Source organism: Psammomys obesus, unplaced genomic scaffold, assembly GCF_907164565.1.
Source record: "Psammomys obesus unplaced genomic scaffold, mPsaObe1.curated_primary_1811, whole genome shotgun sequence".
In the NCBI taxonomy this organism is placed as follows: domain Eukaryota; kingdom Metazoa; phylum Chordata; class Mammalia; order Rodentia; family Muridae; genus Psammomys; species Psammomys obesus.
The window spans coordinates 10829771-10850335 of NW_026585895.1; the positions used below are offsets into that span (position 1 = coordinate 10829771).

A 20565-nucleotide genomic window follows, 5' to 3' on the forward strand; every position below is an offset into this window, starting at 1 on the left:
TACATACATACATACATACATACATACATACATACATACATACATACGCAGGCAAAACATCAATGTATATAAATAAGTAAATACCAAAAACACAGTTTTTAAGGAAGGAAGGAAACCTGCTAGTGAGGTGGCTCAGTGGATAAAGGCACCTGACACTAAACCTGACCATTTGAGTTTGAAAGACGAACCAACTCCCACAAGTTGTCTTCTGACCTCCACCCGTGCTCCCATGCTGTATATGTGCATACACACAAAATAAGTAAACTTTTTAAAAATAGATTTAAAATAAGGAAATGATCATCTGAGAAATCCCTTTATATATATAGGTTAGTTATTTTGGCATGTTATATTTAATTTTTACTTATAATTTATCTCTAATTTTCTTTCTTAAAAATACAGTTTATTCACTTTGCATCCTAGCTGTAGCCCCCTCCCTTATCTCCTCCCATGCCCCTTTCCAAGTCCACTGATAGGGGAGGTCCTCATCCCCTTCCATCTGACCTTAGCCTCTCAGGTCTCATCAGGACTAGCTGCATTGTCTTCCTCTGTGGCCTGGTAAGACTGCTCCCCCATCAGGGAGAGTGATCAAAGAGTCAGCCACTGAGTTCATGTCAGAGACAGTCCCTGTTCTTCTTACTAGGAAACCCACTTGGATACTGAGCTGCCATGGGCTATATCTGTGTAGGAAAATGATCTCAATTCTAGGCTTATCCAGATATTAGAGGCACATAAAGAAGCATATCACTAATTTTCTAAATTAAGATACAACTGATGATTTGTTCAAAGTTGTAGTTTGAGAGAGTTAAATCTAAGTTTGTGTCTTAGTAGTATAAAGCTTAATAATAAATTATGTGTGCTGACCAGTGAAGATGCTAGAACACTGTGCTTTTGTCATTCATAAAATCAGCCAGAAAGGAGAAAGTAACACACTTGATCCACTTGATCTGGATAATGTGATTTAGCAGTTGGCAGGGTTAATGCTTGTCATTCTCAGTTAGTCCCCAGTGGTTTTTATTTGAATAATTAAACCATGTAGTCTCAGATGTTCTTTTCTGTTCTCTGTATTTTCTAGTAATACTAAGGACAGTATATACAGCATGGTATCCTGGCAGAGTGTATACTTTGAAATTAGGTCTGTTCAGACCTGGTATTTGTGTTAGCTTAATGGCTGTATATGACCTTGAGTTAAATGATGGTTGGTTATCTAATCTATAAAGTGGGACTTGTATCCATTTAAGGAGGAAAACTCCACTAAAACAGATGTAATAATGATCTGAGGTGAATTCTGGTCACATTTTTATGTATCAGTTTTTATGGATATGGACCGTGTATTGTGGTCCATAATAATTCAATATTTTTAGAATTTTTAAATTGTGTTCATTGGTATAAGTGAAAGGAATTTTAGAATTATGTAGGAACCTTTTCAAAAGCTCTTCTTGAGATCCTTAGATCCTCAGAGAAAGCAGCAAGTAATGATTGCCAGTGATCTGTTTAACATTTAACATTCCATGCAGTTATATTTACAACCAGCAAGTTTGGAAAAAGCACTAGATCAACTACAATATGACTCTTGCACACCAACAGAGCCACCCATGTATAGATAACTTTTTTCTCCAGATACATACCTAAGTCTCTTAAGAAAATGTAGAGGCCAAGGTATGCCTCAATGTTAGAATGGTTGCATAGCATTCACAAAGCCCTAAATTCATTTTGTAGTACTTAGAAGGGTGGGTGGGAAGGTGGGTGGATGGATAGATAAAAGTATCTCTGACTCAGATATTTGGGGCTTAAGGCCTACATCTGAGTTTTAGTAAGAACAATGTCAGTGATAATGGCTTCAGGTCTTTTAGGTCACTGAAGTCCCCTCATTAATCATGTTTCTATTAATCAATGAACTAGTTGCTTAAAAAAAAAATACAGAGAAATATATAAGACAACCTCTGCTCTTAAAGAGCTTATTATCTGATTGTTAGATAAGATAAATTGCATGCAACTAATTACAGAATAAACTTGTCTTGTTCATTCAGTCTTTTCTCTTGGTGTGTGGAGGGGGGAGAAAGAAAGGGTGTCACTGTGTAGCTCTGGCTGACCGGGAACCCCCTGTGAAGAACAGGCTGGTCTTGAGCTCTCTTCATCTCCCCAGGGATAGTTTTTAAAGGTGTGCTCAAACTGTATCTTCATAAAGAAATGTATCAATAATATCTAAGGCATTATTCCAACACTGGATCTGTCATATGATCAAAGTTCCTGGGGTCTAATACAGTTACTAGCAAAATAAAGAAGAATAAATAGATCTTATAGGGCTGGGGAGATGGCTTAGTGCTTAAGAGCACTTGCTTCTGTGGCAGAGGACCTGGATTAGCTTCCATCACCTACGTGGCAGCTCACAGCCTGCCACCTGTAGCTCCATTCTAGGGGATCCAATACCTTCTTCTGTCTTTTATGGGTACCAGGCATATAACACTATGTACATGTAGGCATTCAAACATACACATAAGTAAATCCTAAAAGGTGAAGGAGGAGGTGGTCTTCCTACTAAGGAGGGAGAGGACCATGGATTTACATTTTGAGTTCTTTAGTATGACATATTCTTTTACTGCCCTAAAAAAATGCAACATCAGATCTCTATGATAGCTCTCAGTTTAAAGTACTTTGACTTTTGGAATCCATGGTGGAAGGAAAGAATCTACTCTCAAAAGTTGACTTCTGAGTGTATACCGCGCACACACACAAAAAAATACATTTTAGAATGGAACATCAGGTTATCATCCTAGCAAACACCAAAAGCCTAAAAGCAGAGATCAGATAGACCCAAGTCTGGAAAAGAAGAGAATTAAATCTTAGAATCTGGCCATAGCCTGATAGGGGTATGGGCATAGGGTAAAGTCCTGTTGTTCTACCGGACAGAGTGTCAGAGAAGCTTTTCAAAGTCCCAGTTTGTCATGTTGATATTCATTGTAATCCAGTGAAGTAAAATAAATGAAAGCAAATTTAAAAGCCAAATGTATTCATGTGTTCCTTGATAAACACTGTCTTTTGTGTTAGTCAAAAAGTTTGCTGAGAGTAGGATTAGTGTGTAACACAGGAACCATTTTTTTTTAAAGTGGTATTTGCATTTCAGAGATTGAAAGCTGCTTTGACCCAGCAACACCCTCCGGTTACCAACGGTGATACTGTAAAAGGTCATAGCAGTGGGTTGCTTAGGACACAGCCAGAAGAATCTCGCCCACAGTCCTTGCAGCAGCCAGCCACCTCCACTACAGAAACTCCGGTATGTGTGCTGCCTTCCTCATTCACCACCCTGGTTATCCTTAAAGGGAAAATAAAGCTTACGTGACTTCTTTGTATACTTACAGTCTGTAAGCTTGTGAATATACTATAAATATATCTTAATTTGACAATTGTTTTGTGTTGATAAAGATTGGATCCAGTACTTCAAACAAGATAGACTATCTCTCTTCTGCTGAGCCATATCCAGTCCTAATGCTATATAAATTTTTAGTACTGAGTATTTGAACAAAGGGGCTAAATGATTATTTTATATTTTAAGGGAAAGAAATACTTGGATGATTTGCCTATAGAGCCCATCTTGAGCTTATATTTGTAAAAACACATTTATTTGATCATGCCGTATACTTAATAATAGGTAATAATTTTTCAGGGTTATGTTTTTGGGTCACATGCTGCTGGTCAGAAGTTCTCTTTCCTCAGAACTTTGGTTTTTGTCTCCCACACTGCCATGTTGTGTGGCACCATTTGGGATTTTTTAAGACGGGGTACCTAACATTACCTAACATCAGTCCTGTACACTATATGGTCTCATTCATGTCCTGGGCTGAACAGAGATGGCCAAGCTGGCCCATTAGTGAAAGTCAAGGTTTCTGTGGGTTTTCCTTACCTGAAAAAAATAACTATTATTGTAAAAATAACTTTTAGTGAAACTGGCATAATTAATAAATTTATTTCAATACAGAATTGAAAAAAGTTATAAACTTATAGTGAGTAGTTTTCAAAGAATTGAATGACATGAAATCTGTTTAAAAAGAACATAGTTTAATCAAAGTTTTACTGTCGAGCTGTGGGTTTCAGTATTTGTTCCCATCTCCTACAGAAGGAATCTTCTCTGGCTGAGCAAGGTATGGATCCATGAATATAGCAGAATTCCTTTAGCAGAACAGTAAAAAATACACAGACCATGAGAAAGACACTCACTGTAGGTTGCACTGAGCATTTCACTATCACATACCGTAGTTATTTAAAAGGGATTCAGCCACAAGGTGCTTTTCATCTTATTCCAGAGTGCCGATGTCATCAAGGTGCCCAGCATCGACCTAGCAACACTCCCTTTTATACTGTGCTTTGCCCGTGTTAATTTACTCACTACACACTCATGTGACAAGTTTATCTCCATGTTGTCACAGGCTTCTCCAGCTCACACAACTCCACAGACCCAAAACACAAGTGGCCGTCGAAGAAGAGCAGCTAATGAAGATCCTGATGAGAAAAGGAGGAAATTTCTGGAACGAAATAGAGCAGCAGCTTCAAGATGCAGACAAAAAAGAAAAGTCTGGGTTCAGTCCTTAGAAAAGAAAGCAGAAGACTTGAGTTCACTAAATGGCCAGCTGCAGGTATGGGGAATAAACACAGTTTACTTCTATTTATTAGTTAGGAACCGTTTTTTGTGTGTTCAGTTGTTGTTTCGTGCATGTGTGCATGCGTGCGTGTGGATTTTCGAGACAGGATTTCTCTGTGTAGCTCCGGCTGTCTCTTGGAGCTCACTCTGAAGACCAGGATGGCCTCAAACGCAAAGAGATCCACCTGCCTCTGCCTTCTGAGTGCTAGGGGTTAAAGGTGTGTGCTAGCACCACCTGGCTAGGAGCATGGTTTTTCCATTTCTCTCAAGATGAATCTCAAAGACTTTAGGACGTGATGTTTACTGCGTGTGGACTCGTTAGTAAACTGGTTTCCTAAACCTTGTAAATGCTGACATTGAAGCAATACCAAACTTTCAAGACTGGCACAATGAAGAAATTTTATGTGTAACTGTTTGTGTGGTACACAAACACTATAATTACCTTGCTTGAACTTTATAAAGTTCAGAAAATTTGAAAATATCACTATTTTGGGGATTTTGTGGGGCTTTTGGTTTGGTTTGGTTTATATTATCCATAAAGTTGTTTCAGTGGCAGTTTTCTTTGAATTACAATTTTGTTTCTTTCTCTCTCTCTCTCTTTTAACTGAGTATAGTGCTGGTGAAAGGTGCCAAATAGACAGCTTTAGAAACTGAAGGATTCTAATTATCCACTTAACAGGTACAATTTGGCCAGTGGCAGAACATATGCGTTCATATTGCCCTGCCAATGTGCCTCAGATACATTTCTTAGGACTTCATGTGATATAGCAGGTAGCACCAAATGTGTTTCTTTCCTTCTCTCTTTATTTCCTGCTTCCTTTCTTTCATTCTTTGTTTTTATTCCTTTTTCTTTCTTTCCTGTTTTCATCATTTCGCTTTTGACGTTGTGTATATTCTCCATTACTATCTTCTGAACTAACAATTAATTAGAAATTAATATTAATAAATTGTAGTTGTTTATTAATATAGGTGGTTTTGCTTTTTGTTTTTTGTTTTAAACAGGACTAGATATTGAAGTTGGGGCCTCACTACTCTACCACTAGTACCCCCTTTATTATTTTGGAACTTTAGCTTGGGTAACTAAATTACTCTGATTTGCTTCAAACTCAAGATCTTCCTGCTTCAGCTTTTCAAGTAGCTGACGTTGTGAATGTGTGATTAGATCAGTCTGTTGAGTATCCATTCACAGTTTTAAGTGAATCTTCCCATATGAGTAAGAGGGCACGATACCTGCTGCTTAAACCAATCAAATATAACTGTTTAAATGCTTAGAAAACCACCCTGTACAGCACTTACCCAAGCTAAATTTTATAGCAAGTTTTCATATGTGAGACAGACATCCTTTAGCCCTTCTTGCATTTTGTGTGTTGATTTATTTGGTTATTTTAGGGCAAATAGATTGTCTTTTATAAAGCTTATTTTTAACCATATAACCAGTAATTTGAAAAAACTGATCAAGACTTAACTAAACAACAAACTCCAAATGTATACTAGGATATAGTAAGAAGTATTATTATCATCCTGACAAAATGAATTTACTCAGAAACTTCCATGGCTTCTTAGAATAACATTTATTTTCTCTTTTAAGTAAAATGAAATATTATATGCCAGGTGCAGTGGTAAACACCAGTAATCCCAGCACTCAGGGAGCCAGAGGCAAGTGGATCTCTGTGAGTTTGAGGCCAGCCTGGTATACAAAGTGAGTCCAGGACAGCCTAGGCTATATGGAGAAACTCTGTCTTGGGGGAAAAAAAAAAAGAATGAGAGAGAGAGAGAAACATTGATACATACATTTATATATAAACCACAAAAACTATTCATTGCCAAACCTGTTAGAATATTGCTTACATTTTCAGATATTTATATTAACAAAGTGACTTAAGTGTATCTTTTTGTTGTTCTTAATAAACCCTTTTTAAAAATATTTGAGATTATAATTTATTTACATTTCTCTCTCCTTGTTTTTTCCCTCCAATTGGAGCTGCCATGTAGATGGTGGAAATTGAACCCTGGTCCTCTGGAAGAACAGCCGGTGCTCTTAATTGGTTCAGCCATCTCTCCAGCCCCCACCACCTATTCTGAAATACAATATTCTAAGTGTACTCTAACCTTTTACTGTTTAGGGTTATACTAGTATAAAGTTGTGTTTTGTGCTTTAATATGTTGCCAGTGTTATTGGGGTGTGGAAAACTATTTCCACACACTTGATTTTCAGATTGCTTGACGATTTTTTTTTTTAATGTATGCGTACTCTGTCTGCATGTACACATGCATGCCAGAAGAGGGCATCAGTTTCCGTTATTGGTCATGAGCCACCATGTGGTTGATGAGAATTGAGCTCAAGGCCTCTGAAAGAGAAGCCGGTAATCTTAACCGCTGAGCTGTTTTACCAGCCCCAGATTGTTTGACTTTTGTTCTCATGGTTTTGTTTCTGTTGTCAGTCACTTAGGAAGGCCTAAAGAGTAATCCACTAAAAATATTTTATATTCAGCTTTCTGGTTATTATTAATACTTTGAGATTCATGGTTAGTTAATCAAAGTCCAAATGAAAAGAAACATGTATAATGATTTTTTTAATGTTACTAATTTATTAAACCCATAATATTTCTAACTCATGAGTGTTGGTAATTATCACTACTTTCTTAGTAGATAGGGCTAAACCAAAATAGATTTGTTCAATTTGAAACTTTGGTGTGGGACTTAGTAAATTAATGCATCCTAAACAAAGGCTGACGTACTCATTCTGCCGTAAGAAATAAGGGAGACACCACTGAAATAACATTTAAATTTAGATGTGTATCACAGGCAACAAATCTGTTTAATAGTACATTCACTTTCACTTTTTCTGGTGCCCAGCATAGTACTCAGCAATGAGTATAAAAATCCAAGGGTGGCATATGCCTGTAATCCCAGCACTGGGACAGGCAGAGGCAGGCAGGTCTCTGTGAGTTTGAGGCCAGCCTGGTCTACAAAGTGAGTCCAGGACAGCCAGGGCAACACAGAGAACCCTGTCTCAAAAAAGCAAAACAAAACAAAGGGGCTGGGAACATTCTCCCCTTAAAAGTATAACGAGCCATGATTCTTGAATAAATGTTCGTAAACTATAAACTTGCTAAATTGCATTTCCAGGATGAATTTTTCATTTTTAAAAGGTGAATGTATCAGAAAGGCAAACAGGATGGACATCGGAAGAGGGAGAAAACAGGGAGCAGGACAGGAGCCTACCACAGAGGGTATCAAAGCAGATGCTGAGGCTCAGAGCCAAATTTTCGGCAGAGTGCAGGGAATTTTATGAAAGAAGGGAAAGATAATAAGACCTGGAGGGGACAGGAGCTCCACAAGGAGAGCAACAGAACCAAAAAAATCTGGGCACAGGGATCTTTTCTGAGACTGATACTCTAGCCAAGAACCATGCATGGAGATAACCTAAAACCCCCACACAGATGTAGGCCATGGCAGCTCAGTGCCCAAGTGGGTACCTTAGTAAAGGGAACAGGGACTGTCTGACATGAACTCACTGCCTGCTCTTTGATCACCTCCTCCTGAGGGGGGCAGGCAGCCCTACCAGGCCATAGAGGAAGACAATGCAGCCAGCCCTGATGAGACCTGATGGGCTAGGGTCAGAAGGAAGGAGAGGAGGACCTCCCCTATCAGTGAACTGGGGGAGGGGCATGGGAGGAGCAGAAGGAGGGAGGGTGGGACTGGGAAGGGATGAGGGAGGGGCTACAGCTGAGATACAAAGTGAATAAATTGTAATAAATTAAAAAAAGAAAAGGTGAATGTAATCAATGAAAATTCATTGATTGTTGACATTTTCAAGTTTTCAAATAATCAAAAGAGCATGTAACATATTTGCAATAATGACCTTCAGTGAGTAATCTGTAATGCATAAGAATTTCCATGGCAAATAGTGAGCTAGGCTACCCAATTATGAAGTTTATATGATTTTAGCTTTTTAAGCTAAAAGACCTATATGAATGCTAAAACATAAAACTGGTATATACTGATTAAATTTATATAAACAGCATATGTCCCTTATTGTTCTGCCAAGAAGATCCACTTATCGTACCGTAAGCCAAGCCTCACTCTCTTTAAATAGTAAAATATGTTTTATCTGATGCTGGTAAGGCATATGAGTTGTTTCTTCTCCAGAGCGAAGTCACCCTGCTGAGAAATGAAGTGGCACAGCTGAAACAGCTTCTTCTGGCTCATAAAGATTGCCCTGTAACCGCCATGCAGAAGAAGTCTGGCTATCATAGTGAGTAATGTTCCATTACCTCCAGCTGTAGGCTGCCAGAGTGAGCAGAGCTAACAGGAAAACAAACGGAGATGAAGGTTGCAGTTCGAGTACTTAGGATTAAATATCAGAATTTCTGCACGATTATTATAGCCTGGGGTGGGAAGAAAATTTTCCTATGTCTAGCTTTTCTTGCAGGCATTAGTGTGGATCACAGTTGGTTAACTAACCTGTCTAAGTGTACTGTGTGCTGTCGGTGATCATTTATAGTCACAGGATAGCACACTCTGTCTTGGGTTGACAGAGCCAGTTTTTCCTTTACTGTCCTATTTTGTAACAGTGAGAATTTTTTAATCACCTGTCTTTATCAAACCATCTCGTATCCAATCATGGTATCATATCCTGTTATTCTTCCTTAGATAATGTCAGCATTGGATGGTATTTGTCCTGTCACGTTAGTCATGAGAGTGCAAAAACAGAAGTGTATTGAAATTATTTATTTATAAACTTCCTTCTAAATGTTTTCCCCTCCTACGATGAGATTCTTGTGTACCCAGCTCTGTAGAGGTTAATTGTGCATTTTCCTTTCTCTGATGTCCTTTTTGACAAGACGCTCAGTGTGGGAACCAGCTGTTACTCTGGAGAAAATGGCCAATTTTGTCCGTCACACACAAATTTTTAACAAATAACAGAGCTAGGCACACATTAGGCAATATTCATAATACATAACCCACAGCCTTTTGTTTTTATGATTTAGTGCTATTTCAGGAAAGTTGTAAATGTGAAGATTGTTTCAACCATATGTATCCACTTCATTTTAATTTGCCAATGTCAGTAATTGAAAAGAAGAAAACACTTTGTGTTGGATGTAAACAGTTCCTCAGGTACTTACAATAAAACTTAATGGCTACCATCTTTACTTGTAGTCAATTGTAAGCAGTTTCATCAAAATGAGCAATATTTTTTAATTTAAAAGATTCAGTAGACATAGCTACTCTCAATTGCCATATATATTTAGAATACTGATTTTTGTCCATTTTGAGCATATAAATCTCTGTTATTTGATATCTAGTCATTTTGACAGGACAGTGAAACACATTGTGGAGTAAATTGGAACCATGTAGAAATATGTTTGGGACTTATAATAACAGCAATTGCTGTAGGGATGAGACCATTTCGGTTCCCATCTGGTTTAACAGCTTAATTTCCTATAGTTGCTGCTGAAGTCAACATTATGCATGTATGATTTTATTCAACAAGAAAGCTGCCTTGGATTTTGGTAGTGTAAAAGGAAATATATGAATGATTTTGTGGAATTAGAAGGAAATTAACTCTTACATTATATGTAATTGAAAATATTCTAAGTTTTTAAATCATTTATTACTTTTATATTTACTATTTGTTACTATTTTAATTATTATGCAGGCAATATATGCAAACCAATGATTAATGATTGTTATACACAATTTTAACCATCAGAACTGTCAGTGTATCTATCTGTTGAGTAAAATGACTGAAAACCTCCGTTCATAAATTCTTAGTAAACAAACACTCTCTTCACTTGTGAAAATGAAAGAGAGATTTTTGCTCAGAAGGTAGTTAGGTTTGCTACTAATTAGTAATTTAGATGATCTAATTAGTTGAGAATTTAAATTTCAGCTTTATTTATTGGGTTTTGTTTTGTTTTGTTTCTGAGATGGGGCTTCTCTGTGTAGCCCTGGCTATTACGGAACTCTGTTGTATACCAGGCTATCCTTGAACTGAGAGATTCACCTATCCCTTCCTCCCAAATGCTAAGACAAGATGTGCACCACCATGTCCATCTCAAAATTCTATTTTAAATTTTTGAAATAATCTGATTTTTGTCGCTAGTCAAGGTACTAGTAGATATTAAGCAAATAAATTTTGAACAACAAATTTGTAACTCTGAGTGTAGCACACAGAATCAGTGCTGGTAAGCTGCACTGCCAGCTAGCTAAATCTTTTAAAATATTTGTGAAAGAAAGCACGATTTAATGAAACTTTAAAGTTACTACAAATCTCTTAGGTAAAAGTGGCAGTACTGACAGTCGCAAGGTCTCAGTTGAAACATTGCCTAGCAGAGATTCAGTACTGAAGGTTCTGTACTACACCCCAGGAAACCTGTCAGTTACGGAAAACTGAGTATAAACCACCCTGATTGTTAAATAATATGAAACCTAATTGAAAAAATATCACAATGCACTTTCAATACATAAGTTCATGATCTCATCGTCACAAATTCATATTCTCGCTATATGAGCATATATAATTAAAATTGTGTTATTAGCTGTATAATTGTAAAAGGAAGGAAAGCTTGGTGTTGAAAATATGCATAAACATAGGTAAAGAGCTTTATAAAGCTTTGGATCACCAGCCTTACAAGATGGCTGAGCAGGCAAAGCATGTGCTGTCCAAACCTGATGACCTTAGTTCTGTCGCTAGAGCCACATCAAAAAGTGGGATGCAGTTATTAAGCCTCTGTGGAGGAGACAGAAGAGCCGTCTGGAAGCTACAGCCTGCTCATCTGTAGTTCACGTAACAAACAAGAAAGGACACCCCATGTTTACCAGTAGGAAGAGAGAACCAACTCCCCGAAAGTGTTCTCTGGCCTACACACACACACACCTGAACTCAGACACATCGGGGGGGGGAGCGCTTGAATTTTCAAACCTCTGATGTGCTTTAAGGTGAAAGTGGTTCTCTGAATGCAGCTTGTGTCTTTTCTACTGTTTTGATTATTCTGGTCTTTTTCTCCCCTCAGCTCCTAGAACGAGACATAGGTGTAGATATAATTCATTGCAAAAGTATTTTATATACACAAATTATAATTACCTATTTTTAACTATAGTTCTTTATACTGCCTAAAGATGTACCTTAGCCAATTCTTTGGGTCTTTAATAAGTGCTCCTTTACTGTTTCATTTTGAGTGATTTTCTTATATTTTTTTCTTATATTACCAATCAGCCTCCTTGTCTTTGAGAGGGGATGTTTTTCTAGAACCTAGCATTCAGACAAAGGTTAGCCTGTTGTTCTGCTGAAGAATAGTAGTGAAATAGATAACAGCTTTTTAGTATTCTCTCCATTTGAAATGTCATTGCCAGTATTTTGTTTAAATGTGACTGCTAGATTAGCAGAATAAAATTATAAGTATGGTACAGTACCCATTCTTGCTTAAAGTATTCTGATTCATACATTCTTTTAGGAGTTCTGATTGAGATTTTTAATTGTAATTTGAGATCAGATTTGATTCAGGGAAACATTTTTGCACTTACAGCACATTATGGAAAAGATAGGATTTCTTCTCACTAATATATTTTAAAATCTGCTTTTCAGAAGTACATGGATGTGAGGCTGGTGTATAAATCCTACAAGAATTACTGTAGTTCAGAAAATTGTAAAATGAGGAATTTTATTTATATTCATTATACTTACTGAGTTTTTCTCCCTGCACAAGATATTTACTGTCTACCCTCTACATAGCAAATCATGGGCTGCTTGTCCTATACGGTCCATTTGGCCATCAGTAAGTTCTCTGGCCTGCATTCTCACATCTACTAGGAAGCCTGCAGACTTTGTAAACACTTAACTAAAACTTAATTGTTTGGGGTTTTTTTTTGTTTTTGTTTTTGTTTTTTTATTTTATGTGCATTGGTATAAGGGTGTCAGATCCCCTGAAACTGGGGTTACAGAGAGTTGGGAGCTGCCATCTGGGTGCTGGGAATTGAACTCAGGTCCTTTGGAAAAGCAGCCAGTGCTGTTAGCCATCTCCCCAGCCCCTAAAACTTATTTTTAATGCAAGTAAAATAAGTCATGGAAAAGAAAACATCCAAATTGGGCATGTCATCATACACCTGTAATCCCAGCACCTAGGAGGCTGAGGCAAGATGATTGGCCATGAGTTTAAGGCCATCCTGAGCTACACAATAAGACCCTGTTTTAAAAACCTAAAAGAAGGAAGGAACAATGAGAAGAATGTATCTAGTATGATGGTATTTTGTGCTATGTAGCAGCAGACAAAACTAAGCTGTATCATTTAGGGATTATATGCCACTGTGATAAATCCAAAAATATAAGGAGCAGATTAAAGAAATGTCTGAAGAGTGACCACCTGTGAAAAAGGGAAGGATGGTGTCATTGACAATGTTCTCACTGGAAAAGAGGGCTGGGACCACACTGAGCATGTCTTCTTGTACCTAGAACTTGCAAATTTGGCAAATATTTATCTCCATTGAATTTCAGATTTTTTACCAAATAAAACTCTAGTCTACTAAAATAAAGATGTAAGAGATTTGTTGTTCAGATCTAAATATTGTAAATTTGTTTCTACAAATAATTAGAATGCTCTTTCCTGATTGCCTTCAGCTTCAGTATCTTAAGTTCTGTATGGAGATGTATTTGAATTGCAGTTAATTTGTAGAGTTCTAACAGCAGTGACTGCTAGTCTTTGACCATTACTTATTCTCAGGTGTGTGCATCATGAGAATGAGGTGTTGTAATCATCCATTACTGTAATAGATGGAAATTCAGGAGGAAAAAATAGAGTTCTGGTAAATGCAGAGGAAAGTATTGAAAATACAATTTGTATGTAAGAGTCATTTTATTTATCTGTGTGGTTAAAAATTGTTTTTATCTTTTAATAAGGGCAACAGGTAAACGAGTAGACTACTTTGTTAAATATGTTGCTCAGTCCATGCTTGATTTTGTCTCAGAGCAGCTATATTCCAAAGGCCTACCTCACTTTCTTGTTGTATTAAGACAAAGTCTTGCTGTGTAGCCCAGGTTATCCTCAAACTTGCAATCCTTTTGTGTCTGCCTCTGGAGAGTTCTAAGATTATAGATATGTACTACCACCTCATCCTGCCTCTTTTTTTTATAGGTTTATTTGTATGTCTGTTATTTTTTTGGCAGGTCTCATTATATAGCGCAGATTGGTCTTGAACTCAGAGATCTGCCTGCTTCTACCTCCTGAGTGCAGGGATTAAACGCATATACCAGCACACGTGGCTCTGATTCATTTTCTTTGACCCTATTTAGCAAGTATGAACATGATGGTCTCATGGTATGTAGCTCTGCCTTCACTTAACCTGTTGGCAGACACAGTTGCCTACTTCCTGACTGCAGCCACTATTCAGTTTATTTCATTTGTGCAGCTTGTCCTGGATAACCAATACCGTAAAATACCCTCCAGCTTTGTGTATGGACTCAACTCAATAATGCTTTTTTGTCAATACTTGTATGTTTCTTTTTACTACTCAGCTGCTGATAAAGATGACAGTTCAGAAGACCTTTCCGTGCCAAGCAGTCCACACACAGAAGCGATCCAGCACAGCTCTGTCAGCACATCCAATGGGGTCAGCTCAACGTCAACGGCAGAAGCTGTGGCCACTTCAGTCCTCACCCAGATGGCAGACCAGAGCACGGAGCCTGCACTTTCACAGATTGTCATGGCTCCTTCTTCCCAGTCACAGCCCTCAGGAAGTTGATTAAAGACCTGAAGTACAACAGCTTTAGATACTTATTAGTGACTTCGAAGGGAAATCAAGGAAAGACCAGTTTGCATTTATGCGAAATCTGTGGTTGTAAATTTTTTTTTTTTTTTTTACTTGAAGTTAAATTTTGTTCTAGAGTTGGTATAGCAGCAGTTGATGATCAGACTGAATAAGTTTTTAGTCTCTGGAAGACTGATTTTGCTTTTTTTATATATATATATTGTTAGATTTATTGATTTTTCTGTGCTCAATGTGTAAATTGTATCATAATTCATTGTGGTTTATTTCACTTTGATTTAGTGGTGTTTAATGAATGGGGGTGTTAACTGAATCACTCTTCCCACTTCATTTCTTTGCCCACCCTTCAACCTGAGCTGTGGTGGTAGTCTTGTTATCATTTATACCAAAGTTCTGCAGAATCCCTATTGACTTTGTAATATGAACAAAGTTGTAAGGCACTAGGGAAGAGAAAGACAGAAAGTTCCTTTTAATCTTTTTGCCTTTTATTTTGCACATTTTGCAAAAGGAAGAATATTAGAAACACTTTTTTTTAAGTGAGTAAATGTATGGTAAGACATTTTGTGCTGTGTGCACATTTTTAGAGTAATCAAGGTCATTCAGCGCCCTACAATGTTTTTAAGATTATGTAAACAAAAATTTTGGAATCTTGAGCATTTCAAAAATGACTTGATTTTTTAAGTCTTAAATTCAGTATTTTAAACCTGTGTTCTTGAGACTGAAAACTATGAAATTATATAATGTATGATACAGGGTTATCAGAGTAGTAATTTTTTAGATTTGCTCTTGTCATTTGGGGTTTGATTTGTTTGGGTTTCTGTTGTTACATGTAGTTTTTGTTTTGTTTTGTTTTGCAGATTTCAGGTAACAAAGTGAGAAGTTTATGAATAATGAAGTGTGGTTGCCAGAAAAGCCTAAAATTATGACTTAGAAATTTTAAGACTGTTTCCCCATTGTTGTACTTGTACTTGCGAGCTAACTTGTACTTATTCTTGTGAAAGCACTGTCATCTTTTAGTAGCCAATTTTGATAATGTTTCTCGTGGAAAAAAATCAGTATCTATCTTTAGAACAATGTAATTATAGTGTGGGAACGTGAGTGAGAACGAGTGTGCGTATGTGTGCATCTTCCACTAGTTTATGCCAGCGATGATACTTGCTTGACTGTTTAACGATGCCTTCAGTGAGATGCTGGCAGTAGATGATTGCAGTCTCAGATGCCATTACTGTGCAGGCTGGGAACTAACATTCCGTGATGCAGCTGTCCTGAAGAGATGATTGCAGTCACACTTTGCTCATGGTCCAGCCATCTGTGGAATACTGGCTTTTCTCATGTGCCATTATCTATTTTTATTCTGCAGTTATGTTAAAAATGCAGTACAATATTTTAAATAGACTAAATTGTTAAACATAAAAATTTAAAAAGTAGTAGCTGTGTGTAAGAAAACTTTGTAAAATAGTCATGAGTCCTACCCAGTAGCAACTTCTGGCGTTGCAGCAGGATTCCACTCTGTAAATACCTGTGCCGTGTGTATAGTAAGCCGTGTAGTCTGTTCCGCCTCCATGCTGCACTATTGCCATGGTCTCAGTGCCATCGTTAACGAGACTGACATTTCCAAAGCTGTGTGGAGTCCCCTTGAGCGTTCAGGGGCATGCCCATCCCACCTGCCTCAGTTCCAGACTAGGAAACATGCAAATTATATAAATGACACTTCAGGACTTTTTAAGTATGAAGATAATAGGAATTTTATTACTTGGCTTATTAAAAATGAGTGCATTTTGGTTGCTGATTCTACTTGTGTCTATTACTTTGACCTGATCTCATACTTAAAGTAATCAGTTTTAATCATGCTTTTGTCGTAGTTATGCTAAGGAGTTGGTCTCAAAGGCACAAAACATGAATTCTCCAGACAAGCTCTTTTTGTTGTAGATGGATAAGGTTGGTCAAAGCCTCCATGTCTCACTTTCTGCACCCTCTTGACTTTTTTTTTTTTTTCCATCTTCCAATTTGTGTAAGCTTTGGTTCTTTGGTAACAGATTCTTGCAACTGTAAAGTAGAAGTACATAGATGTGAGAAGTCATGTAACGGTTAACGAACTTACCATGATTGACAAAGCTCTCGTTGTAAATCAGTCTGTACTCAGCAAATAAAAATCATTATTAGTTGTATAAACACACACACACAAAAAAATACATTTTGAATTCCAGGATGTCACACTACTTCTGTACCTAGCATTTTGAGTCCTTATATTTGCAATGTTACACAAACTGTACTATTTTCTTTTATGTACAGTTTGCATGACTAAACCATCAGAGAATAAATTCTATCTTTAAATTATGTTTATAATTTGCTTGTTTTTCATCTGTCTTTCACAAAGTGTAATACCTGCTAATTTTATTTTCCCCACTTCAGGCCATTTAATTTCCTGAGAGGCACCTGAGATTCTTTGCATTTCTGTACTGTCCATTCCCTTGGAAAATCCTTTATCCACTGACAGGCATTGCTTCTGTTCTCTGTGTTTCCTTTAGGTTCCGTTCACATGCAGTGAGTGACCTTTTCATTTTATATGCCCCATCTGGGACCAGCCCCCCCACCCCGCCAACTTCAACCATGAGACCCACATGTCACTGCCCTAGATACCACCTTAACCCATGGCCAACACTGAACTAACCTTCCAGTGTGTGTCCTCCTGTCATCAGTTTGTGGCAGCATAATTCTTCCAGCTGCATAAGCCAAAACAGTTTTGTCACCATAGATTCTTTGTTCTCACAGCCCAACCCACCAGGAAATGCTGTTTGCTCTCCCTTCAACATAACCCAAAATGCAGCCACTTCTCCATGTTTACACTGTTTGAGCCCTGCCCCGTGTTCTCATGGTTCTCTCAGATTGTTGGCATGCCTCTTGCCTTCTGTTCTGCTTGTTATAACTCATCCCTGGTAGCGAAGCCAGAGTAGTACTCTGAAACGTTCTCAGCCCTTCTTTATCCTAGATTGGATCCCCTTTTCATTCAAAGCCTAAGTTCTCAAAAACTACCCACAGGCCTTGACAGCGGAACTGTCGTATTCCCCTTACCTCACTGACCCCTTTTCTTTCCTACAAGGTCTTTGGTAAGGGAATACCTAGTTTCTCTAGATGCCAGCATGCTGGGGATTGTCAGAATTGTCCAATATCCCAAACCAAATACATCTGCCTTCCTAGAGGGTGTGGGAAACTATTGGGAAACAGTTACAAGGTAAGTACTGAGTGGCATTTTAATAATGGCTGTCCAACTGAACCAGACTGACGATATGCAGTGAGTTGTTGAGCTAATTTGAATATACCCACTCTGCCAGTGTGGCGCTACTACACAGCACATCTTGTGGCGACAAGCTGGTGTCCACGCATACCTCGCTTTAGTGGAGCTTAAAGGTACTGCATTTTTCCAATTGAAGGTTATTCCAAACTCATTTGAGCAAATACAATCACCGTTTAAAATGTATCAAATTTGTAATGAAAATTTTATACAATATATTCTAATTACCTCCTCTAGCCCCTCCAAGACCTCTCTCCCTCCCTCCCAACCCCACCCAAATACACACCCTTTCTCATTAGAAAACAGGCATCTAAAAAATATCAATGATAAGCCAGAACAGGAAACAGAAAAAAAGAGCCAAAGAAAAAGCACAAAAAACATAGACTCAGACCTATACACAATTACACAAAGAAATTCCATAAAAACAAATGGAAACCATGATATATAAACAAAAGACCTGAAAGGCTTTAAAAAAGAAAAACCCAAACAAAACACCATTGGGTTGGTTTTGTGTTGGTCATCCGGTGACTGGGCCTACCCTTACACCATTAAGCCGTGCTATTTTTCAACAGTGTGCCAAAGGTTATTAGAATTTTAAAGGTGAAACACTTTAATGTGTGTATGTTTTATTAGACAATGCCTTTGGGTGTTAGCAGGCTATTGTCTAGCAGAAAACTTTTCCAGGTGAAGGAGAGATCCAGAATTCGATGGTACTTTACTGTGGAAAGCTGGGAATGAACTCCTGAATCCCCACCATGTGTTCTCTCGTTTTTAGCAAATAAGGGATGCTTTGAAATTTCAAATACATGTTTTCCTGACTAACTCCCAAGGAAAGATAATTGCTAGTTAGTGTTAAAAGTAGTTTTTCAAGTCCTACATCTGTAAAGCTTAGTTTGATGCCTAGGACTTTGTGAAAATACAGGAAAATCCCCTTTACTCCCAGGATGTCAACTTACGTAGATGTACGTGAAACACACAATACCTAGAGGACATAGTTACCAAAACAGTACATTAAAGATTCCTCGAAGAAATGATTTTTAAACCTGACATTTGTAGATTACTGACACAGACCATTTTGTGGCTAGTGGTTGTGGAAATCATTTAAGTACAAATGAACTTTCTCCGTAACTACTCCGTATGCTTGTTTGTGTGCTGAAAAGTGCAGCAGGACTTTCAGCTACCTGTGCTAGGAACTGAGGCATGGGTACTCTGAGAGAGAGAATTAGCATCCTTCTGTGTGGGGAAGGAAATGGAGAAGAGGAATGTTCTAAGGAAATGTTTCATTCAACTCGGGAGAAATGCAGTGTGCAAATTATACCTACTTCCACAAAAGGCGCAGAAATGGCACCAGTAGTCAGGGCCTGGTCCAGGTGCTTCTAGGACCTTGGCTTTTTAGCAAAAGAATAAAAAAAAAAAAAAAAAAAAAAAAAAAGGGTTCATACCAATTTGCAAAAGAAACAAGATAATCTTATCGTTCATGTTAAAGAGGTACACTGTCAAAATTGATAGTGGGCCACAGAAGCCTTAGCTCTCTCTGGGATCCTAGGCAAGGAGGGGCTGGCTTCTGGGAGCTGTGGTTTGGGTGGTTGTCTGTTTTGATTAATGGGTGAGGTTATATGGTAATTTCTCTTACTGCACATGGCTCTTCCCATAATGGATTCAATTTCGTTTATATGTTCAGCCAGTTCTGCATAGGCATAAGATGCTAAGCAGGGGCGTCTCCCTGACAGGTTGCTAGAGGACAGTTTTGCCTTGTAGGTGCCCCCAAATGGGCTCCAGCCAGAAGGGCCCTTCTCTTCCTCATATCCAGATATACTGGTAACACACTTGAAAGGGTCAATTTGATTGTTAACAGGAGCAGGGAGGCGTAGCCCATTATTCCAGAAGGGAGTGTAGCCCACGAGGCGTGCAGTGGAGGGTGTGGTGGTTTGCATAAGAGCTGTCCCCCACCCCCATCTGAAAGCATTTGAGTGCTTTGACTTCAGTTGGTGGCCCTGTCTGGGGAGGCTTATAAGGTGTGGCCTTGCTGAAGGAAATATGTCACTGGGGTCGAGTCTTTCTTTGTTTTTTTTTTTTTGTTTTTTTTTTTTTTTTGCTTTGTTTTTTTGTTTGTTTTTTTGAAACAGGATCTCACTAGGTAGCTCTGGTTGTCCTGGAACTCACTATGTACACTAAACCGGCTTTGATCACAGAGATCCTCCTGCCTCTGTCTCTCAAGTGCTGGGATTAAAGGTGTGTGCCGCCACACCAGCTTTGGGACAGGTTTTAGAGGTTTAAAGATGTGTGCTATTTCAGGTTCACTTTCTCTGCTTGCTGTTTGTGGTTTGAAATGTGAGTTCTCAGTTCAGACTTCCTGGCTGTGACCATGTTGGACTCACCCTCTGGAGCCATAAGCCTCCAAGAAGCCCTTCCTTCTCCAAGTTGTTTGGCTTGTGGCGTTTTATCACAGCAATAGGAAAGTGCTAATCCAGAGGGATTATTACCGGAGGGGGTGTTGTGCGTAACCCCAAAACAATTTGGGATCCCAAGCTAAACTACCCCTTATGCTTGCCTGCTTCTGAAATAGATCCAAAACCAGCTACTTGTATGTAACAAACACCATGAGACACTGCAGCCTACAACTAAAGGAAAAACCCACATTGCCTTATTCTGCTGTAACAGTCCAGAGCACCAGCGCAAAGCTTCATCTTTTTTAAAATAAAACATGTACGCTGCAGAGTTCTGCACGTGATGGGCCAAACACTTGCACCATCTTGCCTATCCTTGACAAAAGTGCCTCTCGGTGCATTGTTCTCATTTCCATGAGAACATTCTCATTTCCCTTCCCTTCCCTTCCCTTCCCTTCCCTTCCCTTCCCTTCCCTTCCCTTCCCTTC

General features: G+C 38.3%; 1 protein-coding gene across 3 annotated transcripts in view; it reads left to right on the forward strand.

The window, feature by feature from the left end:
• Atf2 (activating transcription factor 2) overlaps positions 1 to 16735 on the forward strand; it is a 74567-nt gene extending 57832 nt beyond the window's left edge. For all 3 annotated transcript variants that reach the window (XM_055600412.1, XM_055600415.1, XM_055600413.1), the window contains 4 exons: positions 3122 to 3271; positions 4422 to 4628; positions 8786 to 8891; positions 14148 to 16735. In XM_055600412.1, the coding sequence (XP_055456387.1) occupies positions 3122 to 3271; positions 4422 to 4628; positions 8786 to 8891; positions 14148 to 14374 (690 nt within the window). In that variant the 3' untranslated portion in view covers positions 14375 to 16735. The remainder of the gene's footprint in view (positions 1 to 3121; positions 3272 to 4421; positions 4629 to 8785; positions 8892 to 14147) is intronic.
• Positions 16736 to 20565: the final 3830 nt, after the last annotated feature.